At 48.2% G+C, this 17,925-nt stretch overlaps 1 protein-coding gene across 6 annotated transcripts in view; it reads right to left on the bottom strand.

Moving 5' to 3' along the window:
• cacnb1 (calcium channel, voltage-dependent, beta 1 subunit) overlaps nt 1-17,621 on the bottom strand; it is a 36,074-nt gene extending 18,453 nt beyond the window's left edge. For 2 of the 6 annotated variants that reach the window (XM_042343299.1, XM_007910705.2), the window contains exons 1-3: nt 17,226-17,621; nt 11,010-11,096; nt 326-445 (exon numbers count right to left, since the gene is read on the bottom strand). In XM_042343299.1, coding sequence (XP_042199233.1) covers nt 326-445; nt 11,010-11,096; nt 17,226-17,306 — 288 coding nt within the window. In that variant the 5' untranslated portion in view covers nt 17,307-17,621. Of the gene's footprint in view, nt 1-325; nt 446-2,692; nt 2,789-11,009; nt 11,097-17,225 lie in introns of those variants that run through there. The other 4 variants (XM_042343297.1, XM_007910704.2, XM_007910702.2 and 1 more) reach the window with 4 other exon arrangements.
• Between the last annotated feature and the right edge of the window lie 304 nt (nt 17,622-17,925).

The raw sequence follows: 17,925 nt of genomic DNA, 5'->3' as shown, positions 1-17,925 counted from the left end.
AATTGGCTGCCACGTTTCGCCCACAAAATATACAGTCAATTCACTTTACATTATATTCTGTGGAGCGCTTTGAGGCGTCTCGAAGATGTGATAAGGCGCTGTGTCAAATGCAAAGATTATTAAATATTATTACTATTATTATAGGCACAGTTGAAGAGGAAGATCTTCAGGCGTGACCTGAAGATGGGAAAGGAGCTGAACGCTCAGCTTCTGAACCAAAGCCCAGGGATTCCCCCAGTTGAGGCCTCGCGTTAAATTTGATGACACGGCGCTGACTTCAGACCTGAGATCGGGTGGAAGTCGGGGACTGGACAGAGCGCCTCACCTTTGCCTTCTCGAGCTGAGCAAGAGCCTGGCACTCAGCCTCCTTGCGAAGCGCCTCTCTATCCTCCTCCAGGGAGACATCCGAGTCTGAGGGCCGGCTGGTATAGGAGTCCGCAGAGCCCTGGGGCAGGACACACACAAGCTCGGTTAGTGAGTCGGGGAGATTCTCCCAGCTCCTGACTCCTGGCTGACAATCCTCCCACCATCCTCCCCCACCAAAAAAAATTGATCATTCGTTTCACTGCGTTTAATGGACGGGAAGTTGCTGTGTGCAAATTGGCTGCTGCTTTCGCCCACAAACTCACAGTCACGGAACTTTACAGTGAAATCCTGTGAAGAGTTTTGAGACGTCCCCCAATTGATAAGGCGCTGTGTCAAATGTAAAGATTATTATTATTGGTAACAGGGAGAGAAGCTCAAGCCTGTCACCGGGAGTTAAACGCTCAGTTGAAGGTTGTATTTTTGAGGGCTGTTAATATCATCATCAGGAGAATGAAAACTGAAAAACCCAGAGGCTGATTACACCCTCCTGGGATACCCCCCACCTCTCACATAGTGTTACTGGAGCTCTCTACTCTAATCCCATTCCCTGTTCTCTCCCGATCGTGCACAATTCCACAATGTGGGTAGGTCCATCTGCACATTTAAAGTGAAAGCCTGATTCCAGGTTACAGCCCCCACCATTGGGGAACTGGGTGTAAGGCTCTCCTGACTCTTGCATTGATGAGAGACTGAATGAATAAGAGAGAGTGTGAGAGAGTGAATGAGTGAGAGAATCAGAAAGAGAGATTATCAGAGAGTGTGTGGCAGAAAGAGAATGAGAGAGTGTGAAACAGAGAGTGATAGAGTGAGAGTGACGCAGAAAGGATGAAGGCAGATCAGTCGGTGTGTGGGCTGTTACACAGACACTGGGGTCAGTAGTTATAAACTCCGCCAGGTTCACACATTATAATGGGGTGGGTGTGCGGACAGAGGCTGCTTCCAGGTGATGGCAATCTCCATGGTAATGTGTGACCAGTATTATAATGTCAGGAGTATAACCCACCCCCAGGTAACAATAATAATCCTCAAATCTGATCCAGCGCCTTTTACGGCATGAGGACATCACCCCCTCACACACACCTTCCATTACCCCCACACACACACCCTCACACACACCCTCCAACACACCCTCACGCACACCGCCCCAACACCCCCCCACACACACTTCCAACACACCCTCACAAATCTAACATACCATCACACACCTCCAACACTCCTTCACCCATACCCTCCCAAACCCCCTCCCAAACACACCATCTAATAACCCCTCATACACACCCTCCAACACCCCATACACACACCCTCCAACACACTTCCACACACACCTAACACTCCCTCGCGCACACCCTCCAACACCCCCACCATACACACTCTCCAACACACCCTCCACTCCCTCACACACACCCTCCAACACAACCTCACTCACATCTTCCAACACTCCTTCACAAGCATCCTCCACACATCCAACACTCCCTCACGCACACCCTCACACGCCCCCTCACGCACACCCTCACGCACACCCTCACACACCCTCCAAACCCCCTCCACACACACACTCCAACACCCCTTCACCACCCTCCAACACCACCCTACACACACCCTCCAACACCCCTTCGCATATGCCCTCCAACACCCACCCCCACCCACACACACCCTCCAACACACTGCTCATACACACCCTCCGACACCACCTCACACACACTCTCCGACCCCCCTCACACACTCTTCAACACACCCTTACACACACCTTCTTCCAACACCCCTCACACACACCCTCCAACAACCCCCCCCACACACCCTCAAATACAGCCTCCAACACCCGCTACACACATTTCCCTCCACCGTGCCACCCGTCCCCCCCACCCCGTCCCCCCCACCGTGTGATGTCGCTCTGTAAAAAAAAACCCAAATCATAAAAATCATAAGAAACACGGCCCCAGGTGAGGTTTGTAAACACAGCGACTCCTCGTCTATAACGAGAGTCAGAGTGAAAGGCAGCGAGTGACCCGGGCACCCAATAAGGAATGTCCCGTCTATCTTTAGAGTCATTATGTGCTGGTGATTTCTATTTCCCTCTCTCTCACGCAAACTCCAAGTGCCGTTAATTCACCCACAAAATACACAGTCACAACGCTTGACAGCAGAACTCTGTGAAGCTCTTAGAGATGTCCTCCCGATGGGAAAGCACTGTGTATTACGTGTAAGGCTTGTTATTGCCATTGGCGTTAATTCTTTTTCAGCCATCCTCAGGGCTGACGGTGGCTGGGAAAGGACTGGGGTGGGGGCTAGGGGGTACAATTTGTGGACTGAACAAGGTAACACTTACCAGGAGACCCCGATGTTCCTTTGGTAAGGTGGTCATGGCTTTGGGTCGCTCTCTGGGTGAGCGCGGAGGGGTCCGGCTGAGGAGCTTTTTGCCCACAGCTGTCCGAGCTCGGGATAGAGAGAGGTCAGGTTACAGGAATATGCAACATTTGCAACCTGTTAAATATATTTATAGCTTTCCCAGAGGCCGGAGTCAGACTGAGACCCGAGTCAGGCAGCAACACTGGGGGGTGAGAGTCACCCAATAGCACTCTTACGCAGTGACCGTCAAACCCGCTCGGACTCAAATCCCCATTGCGTTTTTTTTTGGGGTGGGCGGCGGGGCTGGGGAGTGGGGGATGATCATAATATTTGTTGTTGGTGTAAAATACCGGGGAGGGGAATGGCAATTGAAGTGGGGAGAGTTTTCTCCACAATGTTCACTCTTGGTTTGTGAGGCTCTCCTCACTCTCCTCCCCAACACATACGACTTCCCCCCTAGAACAGTCCACTGCTCCATCTATCTCTCTCCCCCCACACCCCACCCCTCCTCCACTCTCTCTCCCCTCACAGTTACAGGCTGGGCTGTCTTGCTCCCCGTCACTCTCATGCATTGGGCTGTAGCTGCTCCCTGACCTGGAGAAGTCTCCAGAGAGCCGGAAATTCAACCCCAGCTCCTTCTGCCTCGCTTGCAACATTACGTCCTGTTTTGGTAGCAAGTGTGTGTGTGGGAGGGGGGAGCATGGGGGGATTGTGGGGGGCAGAGCTCAAGATAATCTAAGGATTGTTAATCAGTTGAAAGCACTCGCTCACTCTCCTCGATTTGTGGTTAACTCTTAATAATAACAATCCTTGCATTTAATATAACGCCTTATCATATGTGGTTGAGACGTTTCAAAGCGCTTCACAGAATATACTGTAAAGTGAATTGACTCTGTATTTTGTGGGCGAAACGTGGCGGCCAATTGCGCACAAGAAGGTCCCACAAAGAGTCATAGATTGAATGACCAAATTATTATTAGTATTTTATTCACTTTGCTCACTCGGTCAGATCGAAAGAGGTCACTGTGGTGTTAAAGGTTACATGGATGGCTCGGGTGCGGGGAGGGAGAGAGAGGACAGGAAGTTTAGAGGTGTTGACCAGTATCACAAATATTTTTTTTAAAACACACTTTGACCTCAGTTACAGTCACTCCCTAGGGGTAATAATCCCTTCAAAAATTAAATAATAAATAATAATAATTTGGTCACTCAACCCACGACTGATTGTGGGATTTTTCTGTGCGCAATTGGCTGATACGTTTCACCCACAAAATATACAGTTAATTCATTTTACAGTATATTCTTAACGATGTGATAAGGTCCAATATCAAATGCAAGGATTATTGCTATTATTATTCTATAACGAGGTTTGTGTCAATTAAATACAAAGTAGAGGCTTTAAAGCCACATGTAACAGGCTATAAACAACAACAACAACAACAACAACAAGATTCCATTTATAAAGCGCCTTTCACGTCAGGAGGACGTCCCAAGGCGCTGCACAGTTGGGTCATGACCCGAGCAGGGGGGAAATGGTCAGGGTGAGGGGACGGAAGGGAGGGAGCGAGGAGGGGAAGAGAGTCGAGAGGGGAGCTGAAGGCACGGTCAAAGAGAAAGGTTTTGAGACCGGCCTTGAAGGAGGAAAGGGAGGAAGCGGCGAAGGCACTGGGGAATGGAGTTCCAGAGCCTGGGGCTGAGAGGCTGAAGGCCCGACCACCGATGGTAGGGCGGTTGGGGCGGGGGACGTGGAGCAGACCGGAGCCAGAGGAACGGAGGGTACGGGCAGGTAGGTAGGGGGATAGTAGGTCGGAGAGGTAGGAGGGAGCAAGGCCGTGAATGGCCTTGTAGGTGAGGATGAGGATCTTGAAATCAATCCTCTGGGGGATGGGGAGCCAGTGGAGGCGAGCGAGGGTGGGAGTGATGTGGTCGCGGTGTCTGGTGCGGGACAGTACACGAGCTGCAGAGTTCTGAATGACCTGCAGTGTGGAGGGAGGGCCGGGAAGGCCGGCGAGGAGAGAGTTCCCATAGTCCAGCCTTGAGGTGACAAAGGCGTGAACCAGGGTTTCAGCAGCGTGAGGGGTGAGGTAATGGCGTAGTCTGGCGATGTTCCGAAGGTGATGGAAGGCGGTGCCAGTTGTAGTGCGGATGTGAGGGAGAAAGGACAGCTCAGGGTCGAACAAAACGCCGAGGTTCCTGACTGGCTTTGAGAGGTGGAGAGTGCAGCCTTGGATGCTGATGGTGTCAGCGCCTGAGGTGCGGAGGCGCTGACGTGAGCCAATCAGGAGGGCCTCGGTTTTTCGCACGTTGAGCTGAAGAAAGTTGTCTCTCGTCCAGGACTCGATGTCGGACAGACAGCTGTCAGGACATCGGTGGTCGTGGAATTCAGAGTAGAGGAGGAAAGGTAGAGTTGGGTGTCATCCGCATACATGTGGACGTTAACTCCATGTCTGCGGATGATGTAACAGGCTATAAACCTACAGGGAAAGGTGTTAGAGCTCAGAGCATGGCAGATCGCAGCGCTTTGCTCTCTGTCTCTGCTACACGCCCGGGTTTGGCAGCTCTGGGTTATTAAATAAACATACACCATTTCTCTAAGCTCAGCCTCATGAATTGGCAGCGATCGCCATAGCAACCTCCACACGAGCAAAGAGCTGAGAGTGTGAGTCTCGCTGCTCAGCGGTTGCTGGGAGATGGTAAATGTTTGTATGAGCAGTGACGAGGCTTCGTGGGGGGTGGGAGGTCACCGGGCACCAGCGAGGGAATGCACTGCTCACAGGGCAATGAGAAACCTTGCTTTTGACGCTGAACTCTCTCTCCCATGTCAAAACATCTCAAAGAGCTTCCCAGCCCAGCGCTGTCAAGGGTAGTGAGTTCAACACTGCAGATTAGCCAGGCTGGCACTGATAATAATAATAATAATAATCCTTGCATTTGATATAGCGCCTTATCACGTCTTCAAGACGTCACAAAGCGCTTCACAGGATATACTGTAAAGTGAATTGACTGTATATTTTGTGGTGAAACAGGGCAGCCAATTGCGCACAGCAGCGTCCCCACACCACAAACAGTCGTGGATTGACAGGCCATCACAGGGATGAGGGTGGGTATAAAACACTGAAATTATGTTTTTTTTTTGATCGCACATTATTTTATGTCAAACAAAGAGGTAATTTGTCTCCTCTCAGTAATGGGAGCAAGCACTCCGCATAGGACAGAGAATGTGTTCAAAGCTTCAATACACCAGCCTTGATCACTGAGGTTGATATCAGCGTTCTCTGTGAAGTGCAGGTTAATAACATCTGTCCCTCAGCGTCCTTCAGGTGAGACGTTAAACCGAGGTCCCATCTCCCTGTTCTCGCGGCGCTATTCAAAAAGAGAAGGGAGTTTCTCTCTCCTGGTGTCCTGGCCAACAATCCCTCAAATAAAATTTGGTCATTGCACAATTGTGCTGCCGCGTTTCTCTACACTTTACAGTATATGCTGTGAAGCTCTTTGAGACATCACAATGATGCGATAAGGCGCTATATCAACTGCAAGAATTATTATTATTAATGTAACCATCTTTATTAAACCTCAATTCCCCATGTGCTCAGGTCACTCAGTCCCGATTAATGATTCCAATCAAATAATTCCGGTGTGATTGATACAGTGCCTTTCACATCAGGAGGACGTCTCAAAACGTCCTTTTAACGTCAACCTGAACAGCCAGACCGGACCTTGATTTAACATCTCAAAGGCAAGGAAGGGAAGTGAGCGGGTGAATTGAGATTACCACGTAGCAAGAATATTTCTTCATCACTTAAAAGGGTTAGCGGTTTCCATAGCAACATCGCTGTTCACAACATAAATAATTGAATGGATGAAATATGTGCAAGAGACTGAGAGAGAAGACAGAGAGAGAAGACAGAGAGGGAGGGAGAGACAAAAGGGACAGAAAGGGGAGAGAGAGAGACAGAGGGGAGAGGAGATGGGATTGTAACTGGCAATGTCAGTCTCGTCTAAAAACAATTTTTATTAATTCCCATGTTGATTACAGTGCTGAAGCCGTGAGTTTTGAAACGCAGTATATCACACTGTACAGTATATCAGCTCCCACTCTCCATGGCTCACACATCTCTCCTGCTCCGCTCCTCTATTTCACATGCATTTTTAAAGGTTCGGAATGTGCTGGCTGAGAGGAGGGGAGGTGGAGGGCTGTTTGTGGGATGTTGCTATGTGTGTATATTGGCTGCCTGATTCACGCACAAACGTAAAACGTCCTTCGGATTAAATGTTAAACCAAGATCCCGTCTGCCTGTTCAGGTGGATGTTAAAGAACCCGCGGCACTATTTGAAAAGAAAAGCGAGTTTCTCTTCTGGCATTTGATATAACAGCTTATCACATTGTTGAGATGTCTCAAAGTGCTTCACAGGATACACTATAAAGTGTAATGACTGTGTATTTTGTAGGCGAAACGCGGCAGCCAATTGCGCACAGCAGTGTCCTACAAATTGCTAAACGTTTGTGGTTCCATCAAAATTCAGGTTGAGTTTAAGAATTTATCAAATTCTGGTTGTTTTGAAATGCTGAGAAATCAGAGGAAATCTAGACCTAGAAGATTTCTCTCCCATAAACGTGTGAAAGTATAACAACTTGTGCTTCCATGACTGTAAACACAGCCAGTTTCCAGTTACTGGAACTAATAATAATCCTTACATTTGATACAGCGCCTTTCCCATCATGAGGAAACCTCACAGCGCTTCACAGGATATATTGTAAAGTGGGGGGGTGGATCTGCGTTTCTGTGGACAGCCAGTTTGGCCTACAAATAGCCATGAAGCAAGTGACCAATTTTATTTGGGGGTTGGTTGGCAGGACAGCGGGAGAGAGAAACTCTCTTCTCTTTTCAAGTAGCACCCTGAGATCTTTAATGTCCACCTGAACGGGGAGACCTTGGTTTAATGTCTCATCTGAAGGATGGCACCTCAGACAATACAGCACACACCCCCAGCACTGCCTTGGAGTGTCATCTTATGCAATGTGATTCCACATCCCGTGGGGTTTGAACCCACAACATTCTGACTCAGAGTTGAGAGCGCTATGGACTGAGCCAGATTGATGCACAATCTTAAATAATCTTAATTTGAGTGATCAGGATGATTCAATGATGGGCCAATGCTGACAGGAATACTGACACATTGTACAGAGGAAAATATCCAATCAATGACACGGGGGGTAAGGTTTGGAAGAGATTTTGCCTGATTTCTTTACAGAGAAACAGACCTAGTCTGTGAGTGTGTATGGTTGTGTGGTCAATTTTAAATGGGGTTTCAGTGATTTGGGGTGAGAGTTTGGGTGAGTGATTGAGTAGGCACATTTTTTTGAGGGATTATAACCCCCGGAAAGCGATCCGCCAATTAGCTTCCTACTTACAAAGGCGTGTGGAATAAGGAAACTTGCCTAAGGTTTCACACTGCCTAGGAATCGAAACCGGGTCCTCTCATTTGCATGATATATGTGAGCGAGAGAAAGAAGAGAGAGTGAAGCAGAATTTATATTCCAAGAAAGCCAACTCTCAGAACCAAATCCCCACGGTGAGATCTTTAATTAATGGTTCCCTGGAGCTGCACATCTTCCCATTGCTCGGCACATGACCCCTTTCATCTCAGCCTGTTCCATCTCGGGTAATTAAACCTGTGTTCGGCACTGCCTGCTTGGTGCCAGGAGCTGGGCGCTGAGAAACACAAACTAATTCAGCCTTTACTTGAACACAAGCCCTGTTTATGTGGTTTGAAAGGATATCTGCACTGCACACTGATCACTGTGTGGCCACCAAACAGTAGTACCTCATTATAACTGTCCCCCGATCTAATACAGTGCCTAGAAGGTCAAAATGTCTCTAAGCGATTCTAAGTGTGTGTTTAATTGGCGAACTCGACAGCCAATTTCTGCACAGCAACTTCCCACGCACAGCCATGAAGTGAATGGTGATATTATTCGGGGGGGATTGTCGGCCAGGACACCGGGAGAGAGGGAAAAACTCCCTTCTCTTTTCAAATAATGTCGCAGTCTTTAACGTCCACCTGAACAGGGTACAGTCGGGGAACTCGGGTTTAATGTCTCATATGAAGGACGGTGTCTCTGGCACGTCAATGCTCCCCCAGCACTGAGCTGGAGCATTAGCCTGGACTCACATGAGGTGGTAAAGAAACTTCAGTCAAGTTCACAAAACTATCTGTTGTAGAATATCCAATATTAATTACGTCAGTGAATTAAAGCAATGTACATTTTTGTCAGCCAGACCGACAAATGCGGAAACCCATCACTGTGCTTAAGAGTCTCCAAACCAGGCTGAGAATTTCATGCCTCCCACCTACACATGGAAATCCCAGATAGACTGTTGGAATGGAATGTGCTCTCTCCCTGGAGGGATGCATCCGGCTTATCTAATTTCAGAAAGTATTAGGCATAGGATGGTAAGAGCCAAGGCTGGGGGACCCCAGTGTGCGTGTTAAGATATACTGCATGAGTCTAACCAACAATGTAAAGATTTTGGTCCATTTCAATATCTGATGGCTGGAATTCCACCCAGTCTCAGCCTCTGTCAGAACATTCTGCCTCTCAGCTAAGCTGGCGCGGAATTGTGAAAAATCACAGAGGGACTGACAGGGAAGAGTATAGGTTTACTGGAATGATTCCAGAGACGGGGAGATATGCAGCCCATCCTGTCATAACATCTGGGTCCATAAACCCAAACCCCACATTATAATAAACAGTGCTAAAAAATGTCTATCGCTCAGCCACTGACATCACTTCCTGTGTGTTGTTTTCCCCACCACCACGCTCCCCACCAAACCCCTGCTCGCACTCCCACATATGAATCACACTCTACATCGGTTTGTCTCCTGTGCGTAAATATATTAAAAAATTATAAACAAAAGGAAGAATTATAAAGAAAGCCGCAATTCACCCCCGACAGCTAGACGCTAGTCTTCTTCCAACCACGCCTTAGCAACAGAACAACGACCTTCAGCCCAGTTTGCCATCAGCAAACAGCCAAAGAAATGGACTGAGAAACACTGACACACTGCGGCTTCGACAAATATTTGAAACATTTGTTTTATTGCCTTTAATTGCTCTATCCTTTTACTCTTCCTCACTGCAACTGGGTGGACATTCAATTAGATGCACGGGCTTTGAGATGTGTGGGGAGCCCTGGGGACAGCTCAGGGCACCGAGGCGTGAGGGGGCCCCAGGAGCAGCGTAGAGGAGAGCAGCAAAGCCGATCCCCGGAGTTAGAGGAACGAGCGACAATTAGACAAGTTCAAGCTCTTCAGTTGCATGGGGAAGTTTATTGGAAGTGCTGTAATGGGGTTGAGAAAGTAATGCCTAAACTATACACTGCAGGACACGGGTTTAGAGTTGTAAAGGGGCAATTTGAGAGAGTGAGAAAGAGAGAGGGAAAAACTAGTAAGTTTTTCTTTACCCAGAGGGTAATTATTGACTGAAACAAGGACACCAGGAAGGATGGTTGAGGCCAGGACATTGGGCCTCATTTAAGAAACAGCTTGATGCTGTGATGGGAGTGGTCAGGTGGGTGTTCTGTTCAATGCAGCCAGATCCCATCACATAAACACGCACGCACGCACACATACATACATATACGCGCACACACGAGCACGCAAACACACTCACACGAGCACGCACGTGCACACACACACTACAAAAACATTCTCCAGATACTGATCAGGAGGGGGGAGACACTGATACTGAGTGAGATCAGAATTCAGCAAGGTTGTTTATCGGCCTTGACCCACAAGATTATTGAGAGCAGTTTCTTCCCCCGAATGCCCCCCCTCCTCCCTGCCACTCCTCCTCCCGCGCTTCCACCCCACTCCTCCCGCCACCCCCCCCGACTCCTCCCGCCCCCCCACTCGGTATTTCCCGCCAGACGTAATGCTGTGATTGCTGCAGTTAGCGTTAGTGTAAATTCATTCCTCAGTTCACAATCCAGATAAGTTGATCTTTGGTGCAATTGAGTGAATGTGTTGAGTTTGGTGCTGTCTTCATTTGGACAAATTTCTCATGGTATCACGATGGGGGAGGGGAAGCAAGGGTAGTGGGTGGGGGTGACATATTTTCTGTGCTATTAGACACACGTGATCCTTTCCTTTGCTGGTTAGTACCTAAATGACAGGGGCCTGTGTAACCTGACCAAGCTTCGCCCACAGGTAGTCGCTGTCCCACATTGAGGTGACATCACTGAGAGGCACAGCACGAGCCCGTCCCTGTCCACTCCCCCCCCACCCCGGCTTACCTGCCTGACGAAGCTGTTGGAGGTGGTGTCTGAGGACGTGCTCCCATCAGAGCGTTTGAAACGACTCTTCCTTTTAGCGTATTTTCCCTAAACAGAGAGAGAGAGTGACATTGAGAAAGAGAGAGAGAGAAAAAGAGAGTGACTGCGATAGAGAGTGACAGAGAGAGGGAGAGAGAGTGAGAAAGAGACAGAGAGACAGTGAGCGAGAGTGAATGACATTGATGGAGAGAGAGAGGGAGAGAGAGGGAATGAGAGAATGAGAAAGAGAGTGAGAAAGAAATGTTTTTAACAATAATAATCTTTGCATTTAACCCTGAGCCTGTCATGTCAGGAGGGCATCTCAAAGCGCTTTGCAGGATTTACTGTAAAGTGTAGTGACTGTGTATTTTGTAGGTGGCAGCCAACTTGCACACAGCAAGTTCCCTGCAAACAGCCATGAAGTGAGCGAGCAATTTTATCTGGGGGGATTGTCAGCCAGGACACCAGGAGAGAGAAACTCCCTTCTCTTTTCCAATCGCGCCACGGGATCCTTAACGTCCACCTGAACAGGCACAGACAGGGAGTGAGGGTTAACGTCTAAGAAAAGGGCGGTGTTTCCAACCACGTGACACTTCCACATGTGCTGGAGCGACAGCCTGGACTGTGAGCTCAGAATCCTGACTTGGGGCTTTCAATACGCCTGGGATGGAATTCAGTTGAGTGATGTGCCTGGAGACTGCCAGCCCATCGCAGTTGTGTCTAACTGTTCCATTGGTTTACAACTGTAATTCATTTATCTGTTTGCTCTTGGCTTTCACCTTTAATTACCTAAAACCAGTAGAGTATGGAGGGAAGCGACAACTCAGTGCTTGCCCAGCAAGTGCTCCTCCAAACACCATCTCCAGCCCCACAGGAACAATGATCTCCAACAACAGACCAACAGCTTTCACCATAATACACTACACTCCTGATAACTGATCATCAGTCCAAGGGGAAAGGGCTCGGAGACGAGTTATCTGTAGTCATGAGTTAGGCACATGTATAATAATAATGACTCGATATAATATATACTATATAATAATAAGCCTTCGGTCAAGTTCCTCCCCCTCCCTCTGGCTCGGCCCCGGGATCCGTTACTGTGAAGCGCTCTGAGACACTGTCTGGCGTGGAGGGCGCTATATAAATCCAAGTTGTTGTTGTTGATGTAATCCTTATATTTGATATAGCGCTTTATCACACCTTTGAGACGTCTCAAAGCGCTTCACAGAATATACTGTAAAGTGAATTTACTGTAAATTTTGAAGTGAAACACGGCAGCCAATTGCGCACAGCAACGTCCCAAAACAGTCATGGATTGAAGTGACCAATCTATTATTTTATTTGAAGAAATTAGTACCCCCAGAAAAGTGATCCATGATTCGACTAACAACCGGGTTCCTACTTGCCCAATGTTTTGCCCTGCTGAAATGTATAAATACATTAATAAATGTGATCAGGATATTGACAGCATGTTGACTTAATTGGTAGTGACAAGTTAAGTCAGGGTTGAGTTATCAGGAGTTCTCCTGTAATAACAGTCCTCGCGCCTTTCATGTCAGGAGATCATCTCAAATGCTTCATAGGATTTCACTGTAAAGTGACTGTGGGTTTTGTAGGAAAACTTGGCCAGCAATTTGTTCATACAACGTCCTGCAAACAGTCATGAAGCAAATGTTATTTCCAAACACGTCACCAAACATTCACCGGAACAGGACACAGACAGGACCTCGCTTTAATGTCTCATCCACAGGACAGCGCCTCTGGCAATGCAGTGCTCTCCCCCAGCACTGTGCTGGAGCCTCAGCCTTGACTGTGAACTTAGTGTCCTTGACATGTGGCTTGAACTTGAAACAACCTTCTGACTAAGAGGCCAGAGCGCGAGTGACTGAGACAGGCTGACACAGCGTGTGACCCAAACAATGTAGGCGAGCAGCAGGGATCCATCTTAGTGTCACCGATATCCACACATCATCCAGCAGGGAGCGCTGGATGGTGATCAATAATGGAAACCCACCTGCTCTCTCTCTCCCCTCAGAGTAATTACTGCCTTCCCCAGGGTGAGACCAGCTGATTCAGGAATGGATCAAGGCAAAATCAACAACAATAAATGTACACACCAGGAGGGCATCCCAAAGCGCTTAATAGTGTCTTGGCACCCAAATTGGGAGAGGAAAGATGACCGAAAGCACACAGTAGCTTCAACCGCCCAGTCAACCGACTGTTTTGGGATGCTGCTGTGTGCAATTGGCTGCCGTGTTTCACCCACACAATATACAGTCATCTCACTTTACAGCATATTCTGTGAAGTGCTTTGAGACATCCTGAAGATGTGATCAGGCGCTATATCAAATGCAAGTATTATTACTGTTATTATTACTATTATTATAAAGGGTAGATCCTGACAATTAACAGCCACCTGCTTACTGTCAGCGTGAGCGATGACTTACAGCTGTGAACACAGAGTTACACACAGTGACCTCTGCCACAGGGGCTGGGGGGGTGTGAGGAGTGGTCTTATGGCTCTCTTTGGCTGACAGCACTGAAAGCACTTGAGGATTCAGCAACAACAACAGCAGCCATTATTATAGCGCTCTCGGAGCTGCAGAACTTGCTGTTTTAACAAATAATTATTTGGGGACAAGTTTGCAGGGCTATGAGGAGAGCAGGGGGGAGTGGGGTTGATCAGGGCTATGGGGAGAGAGCGGGGAGTGGGGTTGATCAGGGCTATGGGGAGAGAGCGGGGGAGTGGGGTTGATCAGGGCTATGGGGAGAGAGCGGGGGAGTGGGGTTGATCAGGGCTATGGGGAGAGAGCGGGGGAGTGGGGTTGATCAGGGCTATGGGGAGAGAGCGGGGGAGTGGGGTTGATCAGGGGAGAGAGCGGGGGAATTGGGGTTGATATGGACGCTCTTTTCAAAGAGCAGCACAGACGTGATGGACCGAACGGCCTTTTTCTGTGCTGTAAAATTCTGTGATTCTATGATAACAAATGCTCACAATGAGGGTCCGGCCTGGGGCTGTGACAGGTCCCACAGCGACTGTGAAGCTGTAGGGGAGCAGCGCTGCCTCCTGCTGGTCAGACTGTCCGCTAACGAGCACAAGTGTCTAAGCTTCTGACAGCAGCACAGAATGTAAAGGGTTAAACTCCACCAGCGAATTGTCACCATGATGGACACACGGCAAGTCTCTGTTAACCTCCGGGGCTGCATCAATGTTTGAAAACATTTTGGGTGAAAAATGCATCTCCCTCCAGCAGCAGGCATCAACCGTCTTGTTATCATGGGGGGGCTGGGGTGTGGGGGGGAAACCTTGAGCCTGTGGTTCAGGCTGACGTGGTGCGGGAGGGTGGGGGCAGTGTTACACTCATTCAAGTAGGACAACAAACCGAGCTCCTGTCAGTTGTTCGACATTAAAGATCCTGCAGTGCAGTTCGCAAAGAGAAGGGAGTTTCTCTCTCCTGGGATGTCGATGTGCTGCAATTGTCTACAAAGCACACTTTATAGTGAATCCTGTGAAGGGCTTTGGGACTTTTTGATGTTAGCTGCACTGTGCCAAATGCAAGAATTATTATTATTAATTATTATTAAACTACGGTTAATACTGTGATTCAGCACAGCTCCAGGACTGACTGATGAAATGGGTGAATTCTGAGAGAGGGAAGTAAACCGCTAAAAATGTAGGACTTAACTCACTTGCACACGGACGTACACACACACACTACACTACACACACACATACCATACTAACAAGTCAGTCACTCGCCCTCTGAGAGACAGGAATCAGCTCTGTTGACGTAATATTACACATTAAAGTGCTACTTATTTATATTAAAAACTAAACACATGTTAAGGGATTCTCTAATTAGTGATAAACTGATCGAGTTAGAAGATAACAAACGTGGCTTCTGTATTCATTTATGATGCAGACCTTGATGTAGGAGATATTATAAGGAATAATATTAATAATATTATTAATAACCCTCATATTTGATACATTGTCTTTCACATCAAGGAGATGTCTCAAAGTGCTTCACAAGATTTTGTTGTATAGTGTAGTGACAGTGTTTTTGTAGGCGAGCACACTGGCCAATTTCGAGTCAATTTGCAACCGGTGACATCCCACAAACAGCCAAGAAAGGAACAAGCAAGTTTATCTGGTGGTTGTATCCGGGGGGATTGTTGGCCAGGACCCCAGAAGGAGAGAAACTCCCTTCTCTTTTCAAACAGAGTCATGTGTGGGATCTTTAATATCCATCTGAATAGGGCACAGACAGAGAGCTCGATTCAATGTTTCATCCAGCTCTGTTGACATAACGGTGCATATTAAAGTACCATTTATTCTTATTAAAAACTAAACACACATTAAGGGAATCTCTATTTAATCATAAACAAATCAAGTTAGAAGATGACAAGCATTATAAACAAACTGTTCTGTCAAAACAGTGTCTCTGGCAATGCCTCGCTCCCCCCAGCACTCTGCTGGGGCTTCAGCCTAGACTCTGAGCTCAAAGTCCCCGACGTGGAGCTCGAACCCACAAAGTTTTGACTCAACAATAAATTAAGTGTGTTTCGCACCTTTCACATTGGAAGGACGTCCCAAGTCGTTGGACAGTCAAGGGCACGGTCGAAGAGGAAGGTCTTGTGATGTGCCTTGGAGGAGGCGATGGAGGTATTGTGGGACTCCAAGGTAAGAGTGTCACTGCCTGAGCCACAGGCTGACTGACACCTGCCTTTACTGACATCCCAGAACTCAGCAGAGGCTTGGCAGGGCTAACGAGTCACCACACTGCGTGATTTAACCCTTTCAGTCCCACATGAGATTTCATTCACCAATTCAGATACACTGGAGTAGCCGGACAAGAGAGAATTACACGTTGAAGCTGTGTTTACAATTCACCATCCACAGGGCACGGGATCAGGTCTGTGTTTGCGCGTTGAGCAACGAGTGCAAATTGGCAACTTAATCAAATGCCGACCAGCAAAAAAGTACAAAATAAATTAGTGTTTAAACTGGGGAAAGGCGTGCGAGCAGATTAACACAGAGAACCGAGACAGGGACGAGAATATTATAAAAACCTGCACGTATGAAATCAGCCTGGCTAGGTCAGCAGCGCTCTTGCCTCTATCAGAAGATTTGGGGTTCAAGCCCAACTTTGAGCTCACATACTAAGCAGACGCTCCAGTGCTGGGGGAGCTCTGCATTGTTGGAGACGTCGTCCTTCAGGTGAATTTTTAAACCAAGGCCTCGTCTGTGCCTGTTCGGGTGGATGCTAAATACACCGCGGCGCTCATTGAGAGGAGCAGGGAGTTCCTCTCTCCCAGTGTTCTGGCCGACAATCCCCCAGATAAAATTAATGACTCGCTTCATCGCTGTTTGCGAGATGTCACGGTGTGCAAATTGCCTCCTGCACTCGCCCACAAAACACAGTCACTGACTTGACTTTACAGTAAATCCTGTGAAGCACTTTAACACATTTCAATGACACAAGGCGTTTAGCAACTGCAAAGGATTATTATTTATCAAGAGTGACTATCGATTTTGGAACTTGTACCTGATTATAAAGTGTGTTGCCTCACACAGCGCCTTTCATCCAAATTGGTCATTTACTTCCCGCTGTTTGTGGGGACATTGCTATGTGCAAAACTGGCTGCCTCGTTTCGCCCACAAAACAACAGTCAAAACTACAGTCTGACCTAGGAAGCGCTTTGTGACATCTCGAAAAGATGACAAGGCGTTATATCAAATGCAAGGATTATTATTATTGTTATTATTAAGGTGATAAGGCATTATATCAAATGCAACGATTGAAAGGTCTCAAAGCGCTTCACAGGGTGGGTTTGGGAAGGAGGAGATGCCTGAAGGCACTGTAAGAGGTGGATTTTTAAAGCATGTTCAAAGGGAATAACTATGTTTGCAATGCATTGGGCTGGGTATACACAGGCAATGGTACAAATCACTTTAAACAGAGCAGCCCATCTGCCGCTGGTCTGGGGCGAGGGTTTGAGGTCCAACAGGTCTATACATAGCAGCCAGCTCAGCTCCAGGGGCTGTCAGACACACACACACAGAGACACGGACAGACAGAGACACATATAAACAGAGAGACACAGAAACAAAGAGAGACGCAGACACACAGATAGAGCCAGAGGCGAGAGTCTCGGTAACCGAACCCTCACAGTGAAGTGCAGAGCAGCGCCTACCTGTAGGTTTGAGCTATCAAACACATCCATCTGGATCTCCTGGGAGCCTGAGAGAGTCCTGGCCATGTTGGTCTGTACCATTGGGGGGAGGAAAGGCGGCTGCTTCCAGGCTCAACATTTAGCACATTTTGCAATAAGAGAGAGTGAGAGTCTCTCTGGGCTGCTGTGAGCTCAGGTCCTCCAGATTGTGAGCTGAGATCCTCTGGGTGTCCGTGAGCTCTGGGTCTCTGGTCGTGTTGTCTGGTCTCTGGGTGTCAGCACTGATTGTGATCTGAGATCCTCTGATTATTGTGGTAGCTGGTGTGAGCTGGTGTCTGGTGTGAGTTCTGAGTGTGAGCCTGTCTCTGGTGTGAGCTCTGGGTGTGAGCTCTGGGTGTGAGCTGGTGTCTGGTGTGAGTTCTGAGTGTGAGCCTGTCTCTGGTGTGAGCTCTGGGTGTGAGCCTGTCTGGTGTGAGCTCTGGGTGTGAGCCTGTCTGGTGTGAGCTCTGGGTGTGAGCCTGTCTGGTGTGAACTCTGGATGTGAGCCTCTCTGGTGTGAGCTCTGGGTGTGAGCCTCTCTGGTGTGAGCTCTGGGTGTGAGCCTGTCTGGTGTGAGCCTGTCTGGTGTGAGCCTGTCTGGTGTGAGCTCTGGGTGTGAGCTCTGGGTGTGACCCTGTCTGGTGTGAGCTCTGGGTGTGAGCTCTGGGTGTGAGCCTGTCTG

Source organism: Callorhinchus milii, unplaced genomic scaffold (assembly GCF_018977255.1).
Source record: "Callorhinchus milii isolate IMCB2004 unplaced genomic scaffold, IMCB_Cmil_1.0 Scaffold23, whole genome shotgun sequence".
NCBI classification, from domain to species: domain Eukaryota; kingdom Metazoa; phylum Chordata; class Chondrichthyes; order Chimaeriformes; family Callorhinchidae; genus Callorhinchus; species Callorhinchus milii.
Note: the sequence above shows the minus strand (reverse complement) of the source record. Positions and strands in the feature narration are given on the sequence as shown.